The following is a 19,428-nucleotide window of genomic DNA, read 5'->3' on the forward strand; positions in this document are numbered from 1 at the left end:
GAATTACAGCAAAAAACAGGCCCAGAGCCGTCATAATGTTCATCATATGTTAACCCAATCCTTCCTGGGATTGTTCTTGTAGACTTCCTCTGGACCCTTTTCAATACCAGCATATTCTCAGTTATGGGGCCCAGAACAGCTTGCAATTCTCCAAATGTGGTCTGACCAGTGCCTTATTGAGCCTCAGCATAACATCCCTGTTTCGATACTCTCTCCATTTAGAAAATAGTCTACGCAGGAAAATATTTTCTTACCAACAAAATGCATGCCTCCACACTTTGCTATGCTGCATCTGCCACTTCTTAACACACTCCCAACCTTTCCAAGTCCTTCTGCATAGACCCTGCTTTCTCTACACTACCTGCCCCTCCCTACAATTCTCATCCAAATCATTGATGTATACTGAAGATTAGTAGTCCCCGCATCAACTCCTGCGGAACTCTGCTAGTCAGTGGCAGCCAAAAAAAATGCCCCCTTTATTGCTGCTCTTTGCCTTCTGCTATTCAACCAACCTGCTGTCCATGCTGGTATCTTCCCTTTAATACCATGGGCTCTCAACCTTGGCAGACTGACATGTGGCACCTTATTAAACGCCTGAAAATACAGGTAACATCCACTTACTCTGTCTCCTGCTATTGACTTCCTTAAAGAATTAAGAGTCATAGTGATACAGCGTGGAAACAGGTCCTTTGACCCAACTTGCCCACACCCGCCAACATGTGTCAGCTACATTAGTCCTACCTGCCCGTACTTGGTCAGCTACACTAGTCCTACCTGCCTGTGCTTAGTCCATCAAAACCTCATCCTTATAAAACTTGTAGGTGCCAAGTAGACATGGACTGCAGATGTTTGTTTACAAAGAAACAGCACTGGAATAGGCCCTTCGGCCCATAATGTGTGTGCTACATATACCACAATTCCCTGCACTTCCATGCAACGATCCTCTAGCAGAGCAAGATAGACCACTCCTTCTAAATGCAAAGGGCTGCCGTGTAGTACGCAACGGAGCGGAACGTGGGCCTTTATTTCATCCATTTCAGTAACCCGGCCCACAGTAATCAAAGTTGCGGGGGAACAGTTTGTGTTAATAAATTATAATTCTGAGAATGAGAAGATTTTTACCAAAGAACTTTTATTTTTACCAGGATGTTTCTGTAACCGGCTTCCGTCTCCGCACTACTCTCTGCGTAAAGAAGTTCCCCCTCATATTACCCCTAAACTTCTTTCCCTTAATTCTGAAGTCATGTCCTCTTGTTTGAATCTTCCCCAGTTTGTGTTAATAAATTATAATTCTGAGAATGAGAAGATTTTTACCAAAGAACTTTTATTTTTACAAGGATGTTTCTGTAACCGGCTTCCGTCTCCGCACTAGTTATCTTTGCTCCGCTATGAGATCTTTGGTGCGGAGACGGAAGCCGGTTACGGAAATGGGGCCGAAAATTACCCATGAATCGGCTCATGGCCGTACTACGCCTTTTTCGTCGAGTGTTCTATCTTGCTCGCTATAGGATCTTTGCTTCCATGTGTCTATCTAAAGGTCCCTGCCACTAATGAGACACCACTGTCACTATCGTATTTGCCTCCACCACCGCCGGCAGCGTGTGTCCCAGGTCCACACTACTGGTGTTAAAAAATTTGAAAACATGCCCCACATATCCATTAAACTTTGCCTGTCTCACCTTACAGCTATGCCCTCTAGTGGTGATTCTTCAGTAATTTTCTACTTTTATGTCCCGATACTTTGATGCCGGTAGATGGAAAATCAGTAATTCTATACTATTTCTTCTTTTTCTATCTATGTTAATAAACATAATCCTGATAAATAAAGAGGAATAAAGTGTTATATTGTTCGTTTTTTCCCGATGTTCGATACCTACCCCTGGAAAACCCCATGTCCCGCTGGTTACATGTAAAAATTCCAGTTGACATATTTATTTGATGGGGGATCTATTTTTCAAGAAAATACTCTTAAACGCTAGGTATTAATCACTTAAATCTTTTTCACCCTTCAAAAATATGCCTCTTTTTTTGAGAAAATTTAAAATTAGTTGGACATTTCCACTCTGGGAGAAAGGTTTGCTGCCTGTCCTTTTGTGTCAATTCTCAAGTGTACTGAGATTACTCCAGCATTTTTGTATTTTTTTTGTAAACCTTGTATCCAGTATCGCTGGAGGACATTATTAGGTGACCTTTTAGTTCAGGACCTTTCGCTGCAATTCTTGATAGTCTTGCAGGTAGATGCCCAGCACTTGGTTGAAGATGGGTGTTAAGAAACCCGGGGGTACAGGTGGCATCTGTGGAGGGAATGGACAGACAATGTTTCGGGTCAGGACCCTTCTTCAGACTGATCTATTTTGCTCAAGATTCTGCAGTTCCTTGTGTTTCCAAATTAACATATAGTGGAAATACAAAACAAATGTACATGAGATTACCACTGATGTATCCTGATTGAATTAATTCAGATAATGACACCTATAAGGTAACGCTGTTGTGAGGAAGAACACAACAGTGTCCTGATGTAGGGTTTCAAACCAAAACGTTACTTGCCCATTCCCTCCACGGATGCTGCGTGACCTGTTGAGTTCCTCCAGCACTTTGTATTTTGACTACAGCTTCTCTTTGTCTGCAGTTATGAGTTAAGCCACAGGGTGGTGCTATGCTTCAAAGGTCATTTTTTGCTCTTGATCTTTTTAGAGATATCGCGTGGAAACAGGCCCTTCAGTCCCCGGAGTCCACACCGAACATTAATCACCCATTTACACTAGTTCTATGCTATCCCACTTTCTCATCCACTCCCTGCACACTAGGGACAATTACTGAGGCTGATTAACCTACAATCCCGCACGTCTTTGGGATGTGGGACCCATCCGGGGGAAACCCACGGGGAGAACGTGCAAACTCCACACAGACGGCACCCAAAGTCAGGATAGGAGCAGAGTCAGTGGGTCTCTGGAGATGTGAGGTAGCAGCACTACCTGCTGCACCGCTGTGAATTTCTTCCATTCTGTATTCATTACAACCTATTTATTCATTCAGTAGATGGAGATGCAGCTGGCAACTGCTGCATTCATTGCCAATTGTCAATTGCTTTGAATTACTGCAATCTTTATAAAGAAAGTACTGTAGTATAAAATGAACTGTAACCGGTCCACCAAGTCCTGCTGGACCTCCCAGTTGTTAACCACCTTACGTCCCTTTCCATATCGACCTTTCTGTCCTGGGCCCCCTCCATTGCCAGATTGAGACCACATGCAAACTGGAGGAACAGCACCTCATATATTCTGTTTGGGTACCTTACAAATACAACCCAACATTGAACATTGAAGATAGACACAAAAACCAGGAGTTACTCAGCGGGACAGGCAGCATCTCTGGAGAGAAGGAATGGGTGACTTTTCAGGTCGAGACCCTTCTTCAGACCTTGAATTCTCCACTTTCAAGTAAACTTCCCGACCACACCCCCCCCCTCCCCCCAACCCCACCCCGAATCGCATCATTTTCCCCACCATCCCACACCCCTCGCATCTCCCCCTTTTCCCAAAGTTTCCTTGAGTAAAAGTTACGCTTGAAGTGGAACAAATCTTTGCAGGTAATTCCCACAATGTCAAAGTGCAGAGACAACTTTTGAGAATATTGCCAGGACTCGAATGCCTGAAGTACAGGGAAAGGTCTCCTTGATGTGTAGCTTTAAGGTGAGAAAGGCAAAGTTTAAAGGAGATGTGAGGGACAGAGGGTGGTGGGTGATTGGAACGTGCTGCCAGGGGTGGTGGTGGAGGCAGATACGATAGTGGCGTTTAAGAGTCTTTTAGATAGCTCATGGATATGCAGGGAATGGAGGGATATACAGTACCATATGATACAATAGAACATTATTTATCCCAGGAGGGGAATTGATCCGCCAACAGTCAAAGAACATAAAATACATGAGACATGAAATTAAAGTGACGAGTGGAAAGGATTGGGGAGGCAGGGTGGAACACAGGCCGATAGAGGGGATTAGTTTGTAAAAACAAGGAAGTTTACATAAAAGCACACAAAGAGCTGGAGGACTCAACGGGTCAGGCAGCATCTGTTCAGGGTTTGGATAACGGTGACATTTTGGGCCGGGACCCTTGTTCAGGCTGTAAACTCGTGCTGGTATAAGAATAGGAAGGAAAGTTGTAATCAATCTGGTTCAGGTACCACACAGCGTATCATAATCACATGAATGTGTTTTGTGACATGATACAGTACTTAGTAATGTTATTATTAACTAGATCAAGTGGGGCCCGTTGGGTCCCGTCCCCTCAACGTGCGGTTGCGCGGTGTGGGAGGGGGCGGCCTGCGGCGTCACACACACACTGACCTCCTCCCCCCCACACACACACGCACACACTTAGCCACCAAACGCACATACACTGACCATCCCCCTTGATATTATATTCATATTATTCATTCGCCCCGTTCCCCCAATCCCCCGCCCTATCCACACGCGTAACCCCCAACTGCGCAGGCGTGGCTAGCGAGGGAGGGGGTGGAGATTGAGGGGTGGGGGCGCGCGTAGCGTCACAGAGGAGGGCTGGTTCCCGAACGCAACACTCCTCCACTCACCCATAGGTCCAAATACTCACCACTCCCCAGAGAGGGAGTGTGATGGGGAGGGGATAGAGAGGGAGGGGGTAGGGGCAGCAGAGCACCCACCCAGATCGTATAGCAGCAGCCTCCCCACCAGGCGTCGGGCAGTGAACCCGAGCGAGGCTGCGGGCGGGCGGGCGGACGTCTGTCGACGCGAGGCGGTGGGCGGGCGGTCGTCGTGCCGGGCCTCCCCACCAAGCGCCGGGTCTGAGCCATTGTGACGTCATCAGCCAAAGCCGCTTGGTTTTATTTTCAAAGTTATTTCAAATTCTTGAACATTTTGATTCATAACTCAAGAAATAATGCATGAAATTTTCAGATAAGGTGATTTTTAACTTCACGGCATAAATCTCTATCGGAATATGTAAACATGTCACCGTCAGTGCATACTTTTTTCGAGAAGATGTGAATCACACACAAACACGCACACACATCAAGATCCGAGTTTTATAGTTATACAGGACCTCAACGCGCATTTGGGGGGGGGGGAGGCCTGCGGCGTCACACACACTAACCCCCCCCCCCCTTGATATATTATTAATTCACTCCTTTTACCCCATCCTCCACCCTATCCACTCATGCATAGCCCCCAACTTTACAGGCACGGCTAGAGATGGAGAGAGAGAAAGGGCAGAGAAAGAGTGGCAGAGAGAGAGAGAGTGGGCAGAGAGGGGGCAGGGAGAGAGAGAGAGAGGGCAGAGAGAGAGAGAGGGCAGAGACAGGGAGAGGGCTGTGGTGTCACACACACTAACCACCCCCTCTTGATATTATATTAATATTATTCATTTGCTCCTTTTACCCCATTCTCCGCCCTATCCACTCATGCATAGCCCCCCGACTGCGCAGGCGGAAGATGGGCTGAAGGGCCTGTTTCCATGCTGTGTCACTATGACTTTATGACAGTTTTTTTTGATAACTCTAACAACTATGAATAAAATGTATGGGCTTCATTAATGGTGGCACTGAAGTCTGAAGATGTGGAAGGAGATTGATTAAAATAGCAATAACTGGAGGAAGTAATTAAGTATTAGTTTATGAGAATTGTGTGGACATGCATGACATTTAATATGTCATATTGTGGTTGGCTGGTGCTTAACAGAAATGCTTGCAGCAAGATTATATCTCGGCAAATTAAATGCCTGAATATTTCCCAGCCTAGCTGTCTCCTGTGCAAATAAAGAATTTTAGCAGGACGCCTTTGTTCGATTATTTGTATCTTGCCAAGCAGAGTGGCACAGCTGGTAGAGTTGTTGCCTCACAGTGCCAGAGACCCAGGTTCCATCCTGACCTTGGGTGCTGTCCGTGTGGAGTTTGCATGTTTTCCCTGTGACCACGTGGGTTTCCTCCCGGTGCTCTGGTTTCCTCCCACACCCTAAAGACGTGCAGAGATAGGTTAACTGTCCCTCTGTAAAATGCCCCTAGTGTGTAGGGATTGGATGGGAAAGTAGGATAACATAGAACTAGTGTGAACGGGTGATTGATGGTAATAGCAGTGAGCACAGATACTGGAAAAAACATATGGGCAGCACGCACGCAATGGGCATCAAGAGCTTGTATGTTCTCCCCGTGACTGCGTGGGTTTTTTTCTGAGATCTTTTGTTTCCTCCCACACTACAAAGACGTGTGGGTTTGTAGGTTAATTGACTTGGGTTTGTGTACTTGTTATAAGTGTAAATTGTCCCTGGTGTGTGTAGGCTTTTGTTAATGTGTGGGGAGCACTAGTCAGTGCGGACTCGGTGGGCCGAAGGGCCGGTTTGTGCATTGAATTTCTACACTGAAATAAAAAACATAGAACATAGCACAGTACAGCACAAGAACAGCCCACAAAACCAACTTTTATCTGCCTGCACACAATCCCTATCCCTCCATTCCCAGCATATCCATGTGTCCACCGAAAAGCTTCTTAAATGCCTCTATCATATCTGCCTCCACCACCACCCCTGGCAGCACGTTTCAGGCACCATCAGCCTCTGTAAAAAAACTTGCCCCGCACATCTCCTTTAAACTTTGCACCTTAAGTCTATGCCCTCTAGTCTGACATATTTCTGCAGTTCTATAGTATTTCTAAGAAAGAACTACACAAAGACAAACACAATATATACAAAAGTACAGTTCTTTGTGAATAGTATTTCTATAGTACGATAAGAACGAAAGAGATTACAGAGAGTGGTGAACACTGCTCCTCACGGGTACTGTCCATCACATGGGTACTGCCCTCCCCACCTTCAAAGGGATCTACAAGAATCGCTGCCTCAAATAGAGGTGGCGCTGCGGTAGAGTTGCTGCCTTACAGTGGCAGAGACCCGGGTTCGATCCTGACTACGGAGTTTGTACGTTCTCCCTGTGACCACGTGGTTTTCTCTGGGTGCTCCAGTTCCTCCCACACTCCAAAGATGTGCAGGTTTCTCGGTTAATTGGCTTTGGTTAAAATTGGAAATTGCATTATTGTGCAGGAGAGTGCTAGTGTATAGGATGATTGCTGGACCGAAGGACTGTTTCGTGCTGTATCTCTGAAGTGTAAAAGAACAACCAGCATCATCAGAGACCCACACCATGCTGGCCACATTCACATCTCACTCCTACCATCAGGAAGAAGGTACAGGAGCCTGTAAACCAGGTTCAAGAACAGCTTCTTCCCAACAACCATCAGGCTCTTGAACACCAAGAACTGAACTAAACTTTGAACCACAAACTGTCTGCACTAATATTGTGGGAGGAGGGTGTTTCATTATTCATTGAATTGAACTATTTTTGGTTTGCTTTTATTATATTATCTCTAATTCCTGTGTTTCCAGCCAGTCTGTGAAGCTGCTGCAAGTTAGAATTTATGTCCTGCTTGCTAATACCTATGACATTTGTTCAAAAAAATAAGTGTTGTTACTCCAGCGATAATCATTTAAAATCAACTGCTCAGATACTTTTTCATGTGTTATTTCGCTTCAGGCGTGTAGTATCAGCTTTCCAGCAGCATCAGGGCATGAAGGGCGGATGATGATATTTGGGTGGAGCGCATGTTTAAAGGATACATGTTTAGTTTTAAGTTTATTACTATGATACAATGGAAAGCTTTGTTTTCCATTCTCTCCAAACAGATCAGACAGACCGTACAGAAAGCCAAACTCAAGTACAGTAGGTAGAGCAAAGGGAAACTGAAGAAGGGTCTCGACCCGAAATGTCACAAAGAAACATAGAAAATAGGTGCAGGAAGAGGCCATTTGGCCCTTCGTGACTTCGTCACCTATTCCTTTTCTCCAGAGATGCTGCCTGTCCCGCTGAGTTACTCCAGCTTTTTGTGTCTATCTTCGGTTTAAACCAGCATCTGCAGTTCCTTCCTACGCATAGCAATGGGGAAGATTGCAGAATATAGCTCTCAGCATTGTAGCACATCAGTTCCAGAGGCAATGTCCAATACTGCAACGGGGTAGAGGTGAATTGGACAGTACCCTAGTTTATGGAGGAACCGTTCAGAAGCCTGATAACAGAGGGGAAGAAACTGTTCCTGAGTCTGGTGGTGTGCACTTTCAAGCTTCTGTACCTTCTGCACAATGGCAGCGGTGAGGAGAGGAATGACTGGGGTGGGACGACTGTTAGAGACACATGGAACTGCAGGTGCTGGTGTACAAAAAAAAAACTACTTCTCTTCCAGCTTTCTCCCTCCCCCACCATTACAATCAGTTTAAAGAAGGGTCCCGACCTGAAATGTTACCTATCCATGCCCTCCAGATGTGCTGTCTCACCTGCCTTCTTACTTTTTTAGGTTTAGGTTTATCATTGTCATGTATACCGAGGTACAGTGAAAAGCTTCATTTTGCTTTCTATCCATTCAAACCAGATACTATACATGAATAAAATCAAGCCAAACTCCTGTACAATAGCTAGAGCAAAGAGTACAGGATATAGTTCTCAGCATTGTAGTGCACCAGTTCCAGAGACAAAGTCCAATGTCCCACTGAGATACTCCAGCGCTTTGTGTCCTATTGTCTATCAACCAGCATCTGAAGAAGGGTCTCGACCCGAAACACCACCCATTCATTCTCTCCAGAGATGCTGCTTGTCCCGCTGAATTACTCCAGTTTTTTGGGTCTGAATTACTCCAGTTCTTTGTTTGAACATAATCATAGAAAGAGATACAAGGAACTGCAGATGCTGGTTTGCATAAAAAGAGACAATGTGCTGGAGTAACTCAGTGGGTCAGGCAGCATCACCAGAGAAAAAGGATGTGTGATGTTTTTCGATTGACCTATTCCTCAGACTTCGTGGGTCTTGTACAACAAGTCTAAGCTAGCATTCGTTTGGGTTTAGTTTAGTTTAGAGATATAGCACGGGAACAGGCCCTTCATCCCACCCAGTCCGCGCCGACCAGCGACCCCCACAAACTAGCACTATCCTACACACTAGGGACAATTTACAATCATACCAAAGGCAATTAACCTACAAACCTGGATGTCTGTGGAGTGTGGGAGGAAACCGGAGCACCCGGAGAAAACCCACGCAGGTCACAGGGAGAACATACGAACTCTGTACAAACAACAGCCCTGGTCAGCAAGGGATGAGATCCACGCTGTTATTAGTGAATATAATGTCATAGATCATAGGAGCAGAATTCGGCCATTCAGCCCATCGAGTCTACACCGCCATTCAATCATGGCTGATCTATCTCTCCCTCAAAACCCCATTCTCCTGCCTTCTCCCTATAACACCTGACCCCAGCAGCGAGGAGCAACCTGATCACATCTCTCTCTCTCTCTCTCCACTCAAGGATGGTACTAATGAAGAATTCGTCAACCTCTGCCTTGCAAACCCAATGACTTAACCTCCACAGCCTTCTGTGGCAATGAATTCCACATTTTCACCACCCCCTCATCTCCTTTCTAGATGTACGTCCTACGACTGAGGCTGTGCCCTCTAATCCAAGATTTATAATTGGAACAGGGAAAGGTAAACAGTGGATAGACACAAAAAGCTGGAGTAACTCAGCGGGACAGGCAGTATCTCTGGAGAGAAGGAATGGGTGACGTTTCGGGTCGAGACCCTTCTCCAGATCCATTCCTCCCCTCCAGATGCTGCCTGTCCCGCTGAGTTACTGAAGTTTTTTGTGTCTATCTTCAGTTTAAACCGGCATCTGCAGTTCCTTCCTACACAAGGTAAACAGTGGGATCTGAAGCAAGGTTGTACTCGATACGTTATATCCAGTAACAATCATTGGGTGGAGAGAGAGGGAGAGGGAGAGAGGAGAGCTGTTGTTCCGCGCTGCTGCAGGCAGCTTGTTCTCCATCTCCTGCTTAAAGGGGACGGTGTCCTGTGCAATTGTTATTTTCTGCCGGCGGAAAAGCAACCTGCAGTGTTCCTTTAACCTTGATAATCCAGGGGGGAGGGAGCTGGTTGTAATGGTTGGATCATGGCGGCTGCCTTGAGGCGGGATCTGTTACCTGGGCTCTGGTCTTATGGAGTTTGCGAGGACGGCCGCATCTTTTTCATTGAGTAGGTGCAGCCCCGGCCCGGCCTCCCCCCTCCCCTCGCTGCCCCGCTCCTGCAGCGCCCGGGATTTCACAGTAAAACCACTTCTTTTGTTCACTGTCTGCTCTGCCCTTTTGTGTTTCTCTCTCGCAGCGACCAAACGCGGAGCACGACTTGGCTGCATCCCAGAACCTCTCTCCCTGTCAACACGGGCCACATGACTCTCTCAGGTGAGAGACCTTCCCCATAACTTTGCCCCAAACTTTCCATTCCCCCATAGCCCCCACCTCAAGCCTCTGCCTTTTGTTGTAAACTTGCTGCGACTAACCTCTCTCTCTCTCACACTGTTTCTAGATTTACCTCTGGGATGGGAGGAAGCCTTCACTGAAGAAGGAGCCAGCTACTTCATAAAGTGAGTGCTTTGTTGAACGTTTCTGTGTTTGTTTCCAAAACTTGTGACAATTTCCCCCACTTGCCGCTTTGATCCGCGCGGCCCTGGAAAGTTTCAGTTCGCAGTTCACCTTTTTGTGTTTTACTAACTTCGAGGCACAAAGGTTAATCTTACAGGTGCCATTCACAGCCGGTTACGTTTGGCATTGGCGTACAAATATTGATTGAATGGCGAGGCGGTGATATGATTGCGGGTTTCAAGCAACAGGTGAAATTCACATTGCAATGGACTTGCAGTGTTTCAACTACAGTCTTTTTTCAAATAGCGGGTATTTTTATTTGAGGAATCGTCCAGTGTAATTTCGTTGTTTTAAAATAAAGGCAGCAGTCTCAGATAGATGGGAGAAGGCTGGTAAACCCCCACTCATTTCAGTTCTAATGCAAATTCCATTCCAACGTGTTGCGTGTGTAGAGATTCAGTGGCCGTCGGTAAAAGATAGGATTTGGTATGGCGGGCAACACGATGCACAGGCTGCCCCAGCCTCAACCACCAGTCTCGCTGGGGGTATTAAATCTTCGCCTTGTCGCTTCACAAACAACAAAAAAGGCAAAATATTTTCCAGCCTGCAATGTGTTTGGTTGCTATGGTGATAAATAGCCCCTAGTAGTGACCTGTTCAGTGTCGAATTTTGTGTGTGCTTTCTTCCCACAACTCTGCAAAAGCGCTGATTTTTAAATAGCTCCAGACAATCTCTGCCTCTATGTACACTGTAACCTTATGGGGTTGCATTGAAATTGTTTCACAGATTGGAGTCTGATTTGTATAATCCATCAAAACACTTGCAGCATTTTGTGTTGCCTGTCATTTTTGTTTAGCTGGCTGTGTTAAAAAGAATCGAGTTGTTCAAATCTATAATGTCATGTTGCTAAACGTTTAAATTCAGTCATTTATAGTGACTGTTTTGTGCCTAGCTTAGTAAACAGGTTATTTGTGGTGTTGGTTAATCCCTGTTTGTCTGTTAGTTGGAATGTGTGAGGTTATTTTGTGTTAAGGAGTTGGTGTAGACCCACACTAGCACATTGTTAGACCACACACTAGCAATCGTGTCGACTTCGCAGCCTCCCTTGCCTCGAGTGTAGGAGGAAAACGTGCATGTAGGTAAAGATAGGCTTGCAATTATTTCTGATAATAACTAACTTCAGAAGTACCTGGTTTGGCTACATCTTCATTTCAGAGACCGTAAACTCTTTGGATCAAGTTGGTCCTTCCAGGTGTTGTTGAGAGGCGGGGCGGCAACTGATAATGGGAGGCCGGCACAAATCCGAAGAACTGCTGCCCCACATCGCCAGAGATCGGGTTCAGTCCCGATCTCGGATGTTGTGTATGGGTGGAGTTTGCACGCTCTCTCTGTGACCTCGTGGGTTTCCTCCGGGTGCTCTGGTTTCCTCTGTGCGGGTTATTATCCAATGGCCCTATTGTGTCGTGAGTGGATGAGAAACTGGAGAATGTACAAACTCCACACGCAGACAGCACCCGAGGTCGGGATTGAACCCGGATCTCTAACGCTGTGAGGTAGCAGCTCTACCAGCTGCACCACTGTGTTATGGTGTGATGATGGTATGATGTGTGAAATGCTCGTTCATTTAAAGCCTGTGCCGCAATTGAATATTTCTGGATATATTTTTTTATGGAGCAGTTGGAGTCTTTTGAGTAAATCATTGCCTGATTTGTTAATTCACAAAACCTCTGGGAATAGTTTACTGCGGCTTGTATTAATCCACGAGATATTGAGTTGGGGGAAATGAGCGTGGCACAATTGTACATGACTGATATCTACAATCCCTCCAGTGGGAATCTGTGCCTGAGCCTTCCTTCCCTGCTGCCTCCTATAATTGGGACATTTACAACATTCTCTTTGGAAGTTTTGCATCATGAATTGCAAAGAGGAATGGATCTGGAGCTTAAATGTTATAAAATAAAATGTCCTCGTCAACAAGGATTCTTTTGAATAATTCAAACCATGGGTTGAGTTAACGGCTGCATATTGGAGCTATATTAAAAATGAACCATATTAAAAATAAATCCAGCCGCTGTAATAACATATTGAAAAGGCACAAATTGCTGAGTGTAGATTGATTACAAAGCAGTTCGTAGTTCAGGAGTTGACAAGTGTTTACTTGTAGTTTAAAGATACAGTGTGGAAACAGAAGTCTGCACGTTCTCCCTGTGACCACGTGGGTTTCCTTCAGGCACTCTGGTCTCCTCCCACATTCCAAAGACGTGCAGATTTGTAGGTTCACAAAAAAGCTGGAGAAACTCAGCGGGTGCAGCAGCATCTATGGAGCGAAGGAAATTCCTTCGCTCCATAGATGCTGCTGCACCCGCTGAGTTTCTCCAGCTTTTTTGTGTACCTTCGATTCTCCAGCATCTGCAGTTCCTTCTTAAACAGATTTGTATGTTAATTGGCTTCTGTAAATTGTTCCTAGTGTGTAGGATAGACCTAGTGTATGTGGTGATCACTGGTCAGCACGGATTCAGTGGGCTGAAAGGCCTGCTTCCATGCTGTATCTCTAAAGTCTAAAGATTAGCTCCAAACAAAGTGCTGAAGGAACAGTGTGTCAGGCGGCCTCTGTGGAGGAAATATATAGATTATGTTTTGAGTTGGGACTCTTCAGATCGATAGAGTTGAGGTGTGGAGTGGTGGTGGGGAGTGGGGGGGGGGGGGGGGGGGGGGAGGGAAGCTAGAAAAGAGAGGTGGGGGCAGGACAAAGCCTGGCAAATGGTGAACAGAAGTACTGGAGTAACCAACGGGTCAGGCAGCATCTCTGGAGAACATGGATAGGTAACGTTTCAGATCAAGGCCCTTCTTCAGACTGGGACACTCCAATTCACTGCTCCCCGTGCAAGTAATGGGTGGATACAGTTGGGGGGAAGGTGTTGCTTGGCAGATGGGTGGAGTAAGTGATCAAGGCTGGAGGTGAAAAGAAGAGAAAGCGTGTCGGATAAGGAGAGGAGTGAAATGTACCAAGCCGGAGAGCAGATGGGTGGACGGGACGAAAGAGGAGGGATACAGGGGAGATATGTGACTCCAGAATTGGAGATGAGTGTATGGAGGAGAGGGACAGTGTGACTCGGTGATGTGCGGTGAGGTCAATGGCTGGGGAAGCACTGGCTAGTGTCAGTGGGCCGGCCCTCCCTGCAATAATCCAATAATTACCGCGTCTCCCGCGGAGAGAGAGGGGTGGAGCCGGGGCTGTCTTTTAAGTGAAGCATGGCGACTGGAGGGGCGGGAGCGTTGCCCCGGGACCATGAGGGACCGACCCACCTCAACCTCCTCCATTCCCCTTCACACCCCACTCCCCGTCTACCCCTTGCGGTGGAATCCTGTGCTGCGCCGCAAACATGACATTGGTGACATACAGAGAGATAGTAACAGGCACACACTTACTGCCCGCTCACCATGCAGTTTCTGAGGGGTTGCACTATCAGAGGGGAGGCTCAGCTCGTCGCTGCCTCACCTCTCATCTCTCCCTGTATTTGCCGCAGAGCTGCACAAATCTGGTGATTTTTACTATAAAAAAATGATTAGATTCATATAGAAACGACATAACCGCTCAGTGGAAAAATCTTTATATTTATTTTATTTTATTATTATTCTTTACTTTTCTTAATAGCTATTTTCATTGGTAGTATGACAGGTGAGGCTCTGCCTCCCCCGACCGCACGTCTCTGGGGTGACTGGGGGAGTAGGAAATGGTGGGGGAAATATGTGCCTAATGGGGTTGTGCAGGGCAGGGGAAACAGCATACCTGATCTCCAGAAGATTCCAGATTGTTGGTGTTCTGCAATTTAAAGTAAAAAGCCATCTGTGTAATATGTGATTATGTGTAAGTGATTAAACAAAGTGGAATATTTGACTATCAAATGGTTCCACTAGCAATATGTAAATGATCAGCATCTCTCCAGTGTGAGGGTGGCCCAGTGGCACAGTGGGTAGAGCTGGTGCCTCACAGCGCCAGAGACCCAGGGTCCATCCTGACCTTGGGTGCTGTCTGTGTGGAGTTTGCACATTCTCCCTGTGACCGCGTGGATTTTCTCCGGGTGCTGCAGTTTCCTCCCACATCCCAAAGACGTGCGAGTTTGTATGTTAATTGGCCCCCTGTAAATTGCCCCTAGTGTGTAGGGAGTGGATGAGAAAGTGGAATAACTCAGAATAATGCCTTTTTGGTGGTGAGTAGTCGTACCTATTTCTGGTCGCCGCTGGATTTTCAACATGTTGAAAAATTTCGGCAACCTGCTGCAACTATGACGGGTGTTGGCAAGTCGCCAAAAAAATCGCGTAAGTGGGACAGGCCCTTAGCACACCTAATCCGAGTTTGAATTGCATGAATTCTTCTTCTTGTGTTTGGGGCTGCAGAGGTTATGTAACTAACGCCCGTTAGGCCTTCCGCATTCATCTGAGTCCGGGTGATGCCATCCGGGTTGACATCCGAAGGTGCCCGTCCTAAAAAGGGCGCATGCTCCAAATTGGCGCCAAGCCGCGGCGACTGAGGTTGCATTAGGGCTGCAAGCTGCAGCGACTGAGGCTGCTGTCTCTATTTGTTGTCGTCCGCCTGACTGAGGTCAGTTGGGAGGGCTCACCACGGGGAGGTCGACAACATGAGCCCCTGCATGAAGTTAAGAAACATCAATAGCAGAGCAGCTGTACTTTTGCACTGTATTCCTGTACGGCTTGTGTGAATTGTGATTATTGGTTGAAGGTCTGGGATTTTAACTTTGGTCACTATCTGAAAATTAATTGTCAGAAAAATATTTCCATATCTGATATTTAGTTGATAGAAGCAATTATTAAAGTCGGAAACTGAAACTGCTGGATACCCGAAGGAAATGATGGTTTAACACAATGTGAATGTTCAGAAACATTAGGGTGATTGAGGAGGTGAATTTACCAACTTATTCCCTGGGTAAGATTAAACAGCCCAGCATGTGAAAAGTCAGGTTACACAAAAAGCTGGAGAAACTCAGCGGGTGCAGCAGCATCTATGGAGCGAAGGAAATAAGCCACGTTTCGGGCCGAAAACCTTCTTCAGACTGATCGGGGGCGGGGGTGGGTGGGGACAAGAAAGGGAAAAGGAGGAGTAGCCCGAAGGCTGGGGGATGGGAGGAGACAGCAGGGGGGCTGAGGAAGGGGAGGAGACAGCAAGGACTAACAAAATTGGGAGAATTCGATGTTCATGCCCCCGGGGTGCAGACTCCCCAAACGGAATATGAGGTGCTGAAAAGTCAGCTTTTACTCCATTCCTTAAAAAGTTACATGAGTTGTTTCGATTATTATTCATACAAATAAAGGCACTACGTTGAGGAAGAAATTCCTTTTGAGACCTTCAGAAGTGGTGGCCAATGCCTGGTTGAGTATTGTATTGAAGAATGCTCTGAATGTCCTGGTCGTGTTGCAATGTAACTGCACTAACACAGGTATTTAATATGCCTTTGGCTTCTGAGAAGGGATGATGAGTGATAACTAAGAGGTGTGAAACTGCACACATCCAGATACAGGGATAGTTTCTTCCTAGCTGTTATCAAAGTTCAAAGTTCAAAGTAAACTTTATTGTCAATTCAATTATGCAACAGTAGTTACACAGAGGATTGAAATTACGTTTCCCCATACTCCAAATGTGCAAGTAATATTAAAAACACAGACAGACAACATACCAATAAAAATAGACAATAGACATACATTATTTAAAATATTAAAATATTCACAGTATGCCAAAATGTAGCAAAAACGTTGAGGTATTTTAAAAAGGGTGCAACAATGAAAGGTGCAATATAGAAAAAGTGCAAATTTCGTACTGGAGACATTGAGCCAAAGTTATTTTCACAGTTTGTTGTCTTTGTTTGGGTACTGTTCATGGAATTTTCTTAAGTGTGTTGAGTAGTCTGATGGCCTGAGGGAAAAAGCTGTTTTTGAATCTGGTGGTTTTGCTCCGCATGCTGCGGTAGCGCTTACCGGAAGGTAGGAGGGTGAACAGTTTGTGTGCTGGGTGGGTGGTGTCTTTGATGATATTGCTTGCTCTCTTGCGACAGCGAGATGGGTATAGGTCCTGGATTGCTGGTTGGGGTGATCTGATGATCTTCTCCGCTGTCCTCACCACTCTCTGTAGGGCCTTCTGGTCAGCAGCAGAGCAACTGCCATACCAGACTGAGAGACTGCTGGTAAGAATGCTCTCAATGGCACCCCTGTAAAAAGTCGTGAGGGCAGAAGGGGGGAGGTCAGCTCTCCTCATCCGTCGAAGGAAGTGGAGGCGTTGCTGTGCCTTCTTGACTAGGGAGATGGCAATCAGGCAACCAAAACTATTCTATCACTAACTAGAGAGCGGTCCTGACCTACCATATACCTAGTTTGGAGACCCTCGGATGATCTTTAATGCCCCCGAGTTCAGAGCCTATTTGGTGGTTGCAGTGCTTAATAGCCGAATGGATGTATGGATGAAGTTGCCCCTCCTTATCTGAAACCATTGTCTCCAATGTGTGTTTCACTCAAGATTTCAGTGTCTGCAATTACTTGTCTCTAAAAAAAATCAAGTTACTTTGTCAGAGTGAGGCTAATGGTAAATTAGAGGAACAGCATCGCATATTTTGCTTGGGCAGCATGAGTTTTGATTTCTCTATCTTCAAGTAACCCCTGCACTCCCTCTCTCTCCGCCACTCCCCCACCCAACCCGCAGCAGGATCCCGTTTTCACCCAGCAAACAGCTAACAATGGCCTGTTTACTTTGTCATCATTACTTTATTTGCATATCTTTCATTCATTGTTCTTTATCTCTCCACATCTCTGTCTATATCTCTGATTTCCCTCTCCCCTGACTAGTTTGAAGAAGTCTTGACCTGAAATGCCAGAGATGCTGCCTGCCCTGCTGAGTTACTCCAGCATTTAGTATCTATCTTGCTACTTTTAGCAATTTATTTCCATCAATACTCTCCCACTTTTGATTTTGTGACCATTTATATTCTAATTTGATAAACTAACAACTCAAAAGTACGCAAGTATATAAAATTCCCCAAATATGTAGTTTGAATTGTTTGGAGTTGCCACTTCACTGTAATCACAAGAACACTAAAGTATTTTTCAACAAGAAATGACTCCACGCAAAGGAATAAAATACTATCACAACAGGATTCTGCTGCAATTGTCTAACAGTATGCTAGCATTTATTTCGAGAGGGCCAGACTATAAAACCAGGTATGCAAGGCTGAGGCTCTATAAGGCACTGGTCAGGCAGCATTTGGGGCAGTTTTGGGCTCCGTATCTGAGGAAGGATGTGTTGGCATTGGAGAGGGTCCAGAGGAGGTTTATGAGAATGATCCCAGGATTGAGTGGGTTACCATATGATGAGCATTTGAAGGCACTGGGCCTGTACTCGCTGGAGTGTAGAAGGATGAGGGGGAACCTCATTGAAACTTACCCAATAGTGATGGGCTTGGATACAGTGGTTGTTGAGAGGATGTTTCCACTAGTGGGGGGGAGTCTGGAGGCCATAGCCTTAGAACAAAAGGATGTACGTTTGGAAAGGAGATGAGGAGGAATTTCTTTTGACAGAGTGTGGTGAATCTGTGGAATTCATTGCCGTATGGGGCTGTGGAGGCCAAGTCAATGGATATTTTTAATGCAGAGATTGACAGATTGTTGATTAGTAAGGATGTCAGGGGTTATTGGTAGAAGGTAGGAGAATGGAGTTGAGAGACAAAGATAGATCAGCCAATGGTGGAGTAGACTTGATGGGGCAATAGCCTAATTCTGCTCCTATAACCTATGATTCACAATTCGTAATGACTCGTATGATATTCCCACAATGTTACTGAACATGAGCAGGTGTGCATTTTGTTTAGGAAGATAGTGAAGCACTAATTGGTTTCTAACAGGAATTAAATAGTGTACATGATAACATGGAACCTCTGTTCTACAGCAAACTACTGCTACTGATGGCTTCTTTATGAAAAGTGTTGATTGTTTAGAGATTCCGCGTGGAAACAGGCCCTTCAGCCCATTGAGTCCATGCTGTCCCGCGGTCACCCATTCACACTAGTTCTATGCTACCCTACTTTCTCATCCACTCCCAACATATCAGGGGCAATTTGCAGAGGGCCAATGAACCTACAAAATCTGCACGTGTTTGGGATGTGTGCAAAAACATTGGGAGTACCCAGAGGAAACGCACATGGTAACAGGGTGTACGTGCAAACTCCACAAAGACAGCGACCAAGATTAGGATTGAACCCGGGTCTCTGGCATGCGAGGCAAGTTGAAATTGCTTTTGCAAAATCATAACTCGTGTAGATAGATGTTTGTGCCTTCTGATCACTTCAAGTGAAGCATGACAGGGGTTGGACACTTTGTGGTTGATTTTGGAATGAACTCTTCTGAAATCTACAGCTCACCCACCTATGTGCCCATGTCAAAGCCTCATAAACACCACTGTTGCTCCACGCACCCACTCTCTGAGTGCAGTAAAACAAAAACATTCCCTGCACCTCATTTACACTTTTCTCCTCTCACCTTAAAGCTGTCCCTCCAGTCTTTGACATTTCCACATCACTATTGGAACTAGTCATACAGTATTGGAACAGGCCCTTTGGCCCAACTTGCCCATGCCGACCAATATCCCCCATCAACACTCGTCCCACCTGCCTGCGTTTGGGCCATATCTCTAAACCTATCCTTGAACTTATCCAAATGTATTTTTAAACATTGTGATAGTCCCTGCCTCACCTACCTCATCCAGCAGCTCGTTCCATACACCCACCACACTTTGTAAATAAAAAATAATTGTCCCTCGGGTTCCTATTAAATCTTTCCCCCATCACCTTAAAGAGTCTGTGCATTTGCCCGATCTATTACAACTTGCTTGGGATGACTGCGATTAATCTCGATATCTCCAAAAGAATGACTTCACAAGCGGCGTGGT

General features: G+C 45.8%; 1 protein-coding gene across 1 annotated transcript in view; it reads left to right on the forward strand.

The window, feature by feature from the left end:
* Positions 1-8,440: 8,440 nt before the first annotated feature.
* Positions 8,441-19,428, forward strand: part of plekha7b (pleckstrin homology domain containing, family A member 7b) — a 308,621-nt gene continuing 297,633 nt past the window's right edge. Inside the window, exons 1-3 of the mRNA XM_055649873.1 lie at positions 8,441-10,095; positions 10,225-10,301; positions 10,426-10,483. Of these exons, the coding sequence (XP_055505848.1) occupies positions 10,013-10,095; positions 10,225-10,301; positions 10,426-10,483 (218 nt within the window). The 5' untranslated portion in view covers positions 8,441-10,012. The remainder of the gene's footprint in view (positions 10,096-10,224; positions 10,302-10,425; positions 10,484-19,428) is intronic.

Source organism: Leucoraja erinacea, chromosome 18 (assembly GCF_028641065.1).
Source record: "Leucoraja erinacea ecotype New England chromosome 18, Leri_hhj_1, whole genome shotgun sequence".
Taxonomy (NCBI): Eukaryota; Metazoa; Chordata; class Chondrichthyes; order Rajiformes; family Rajidae; genus Leucoraja; species Leucoraja erinaceus.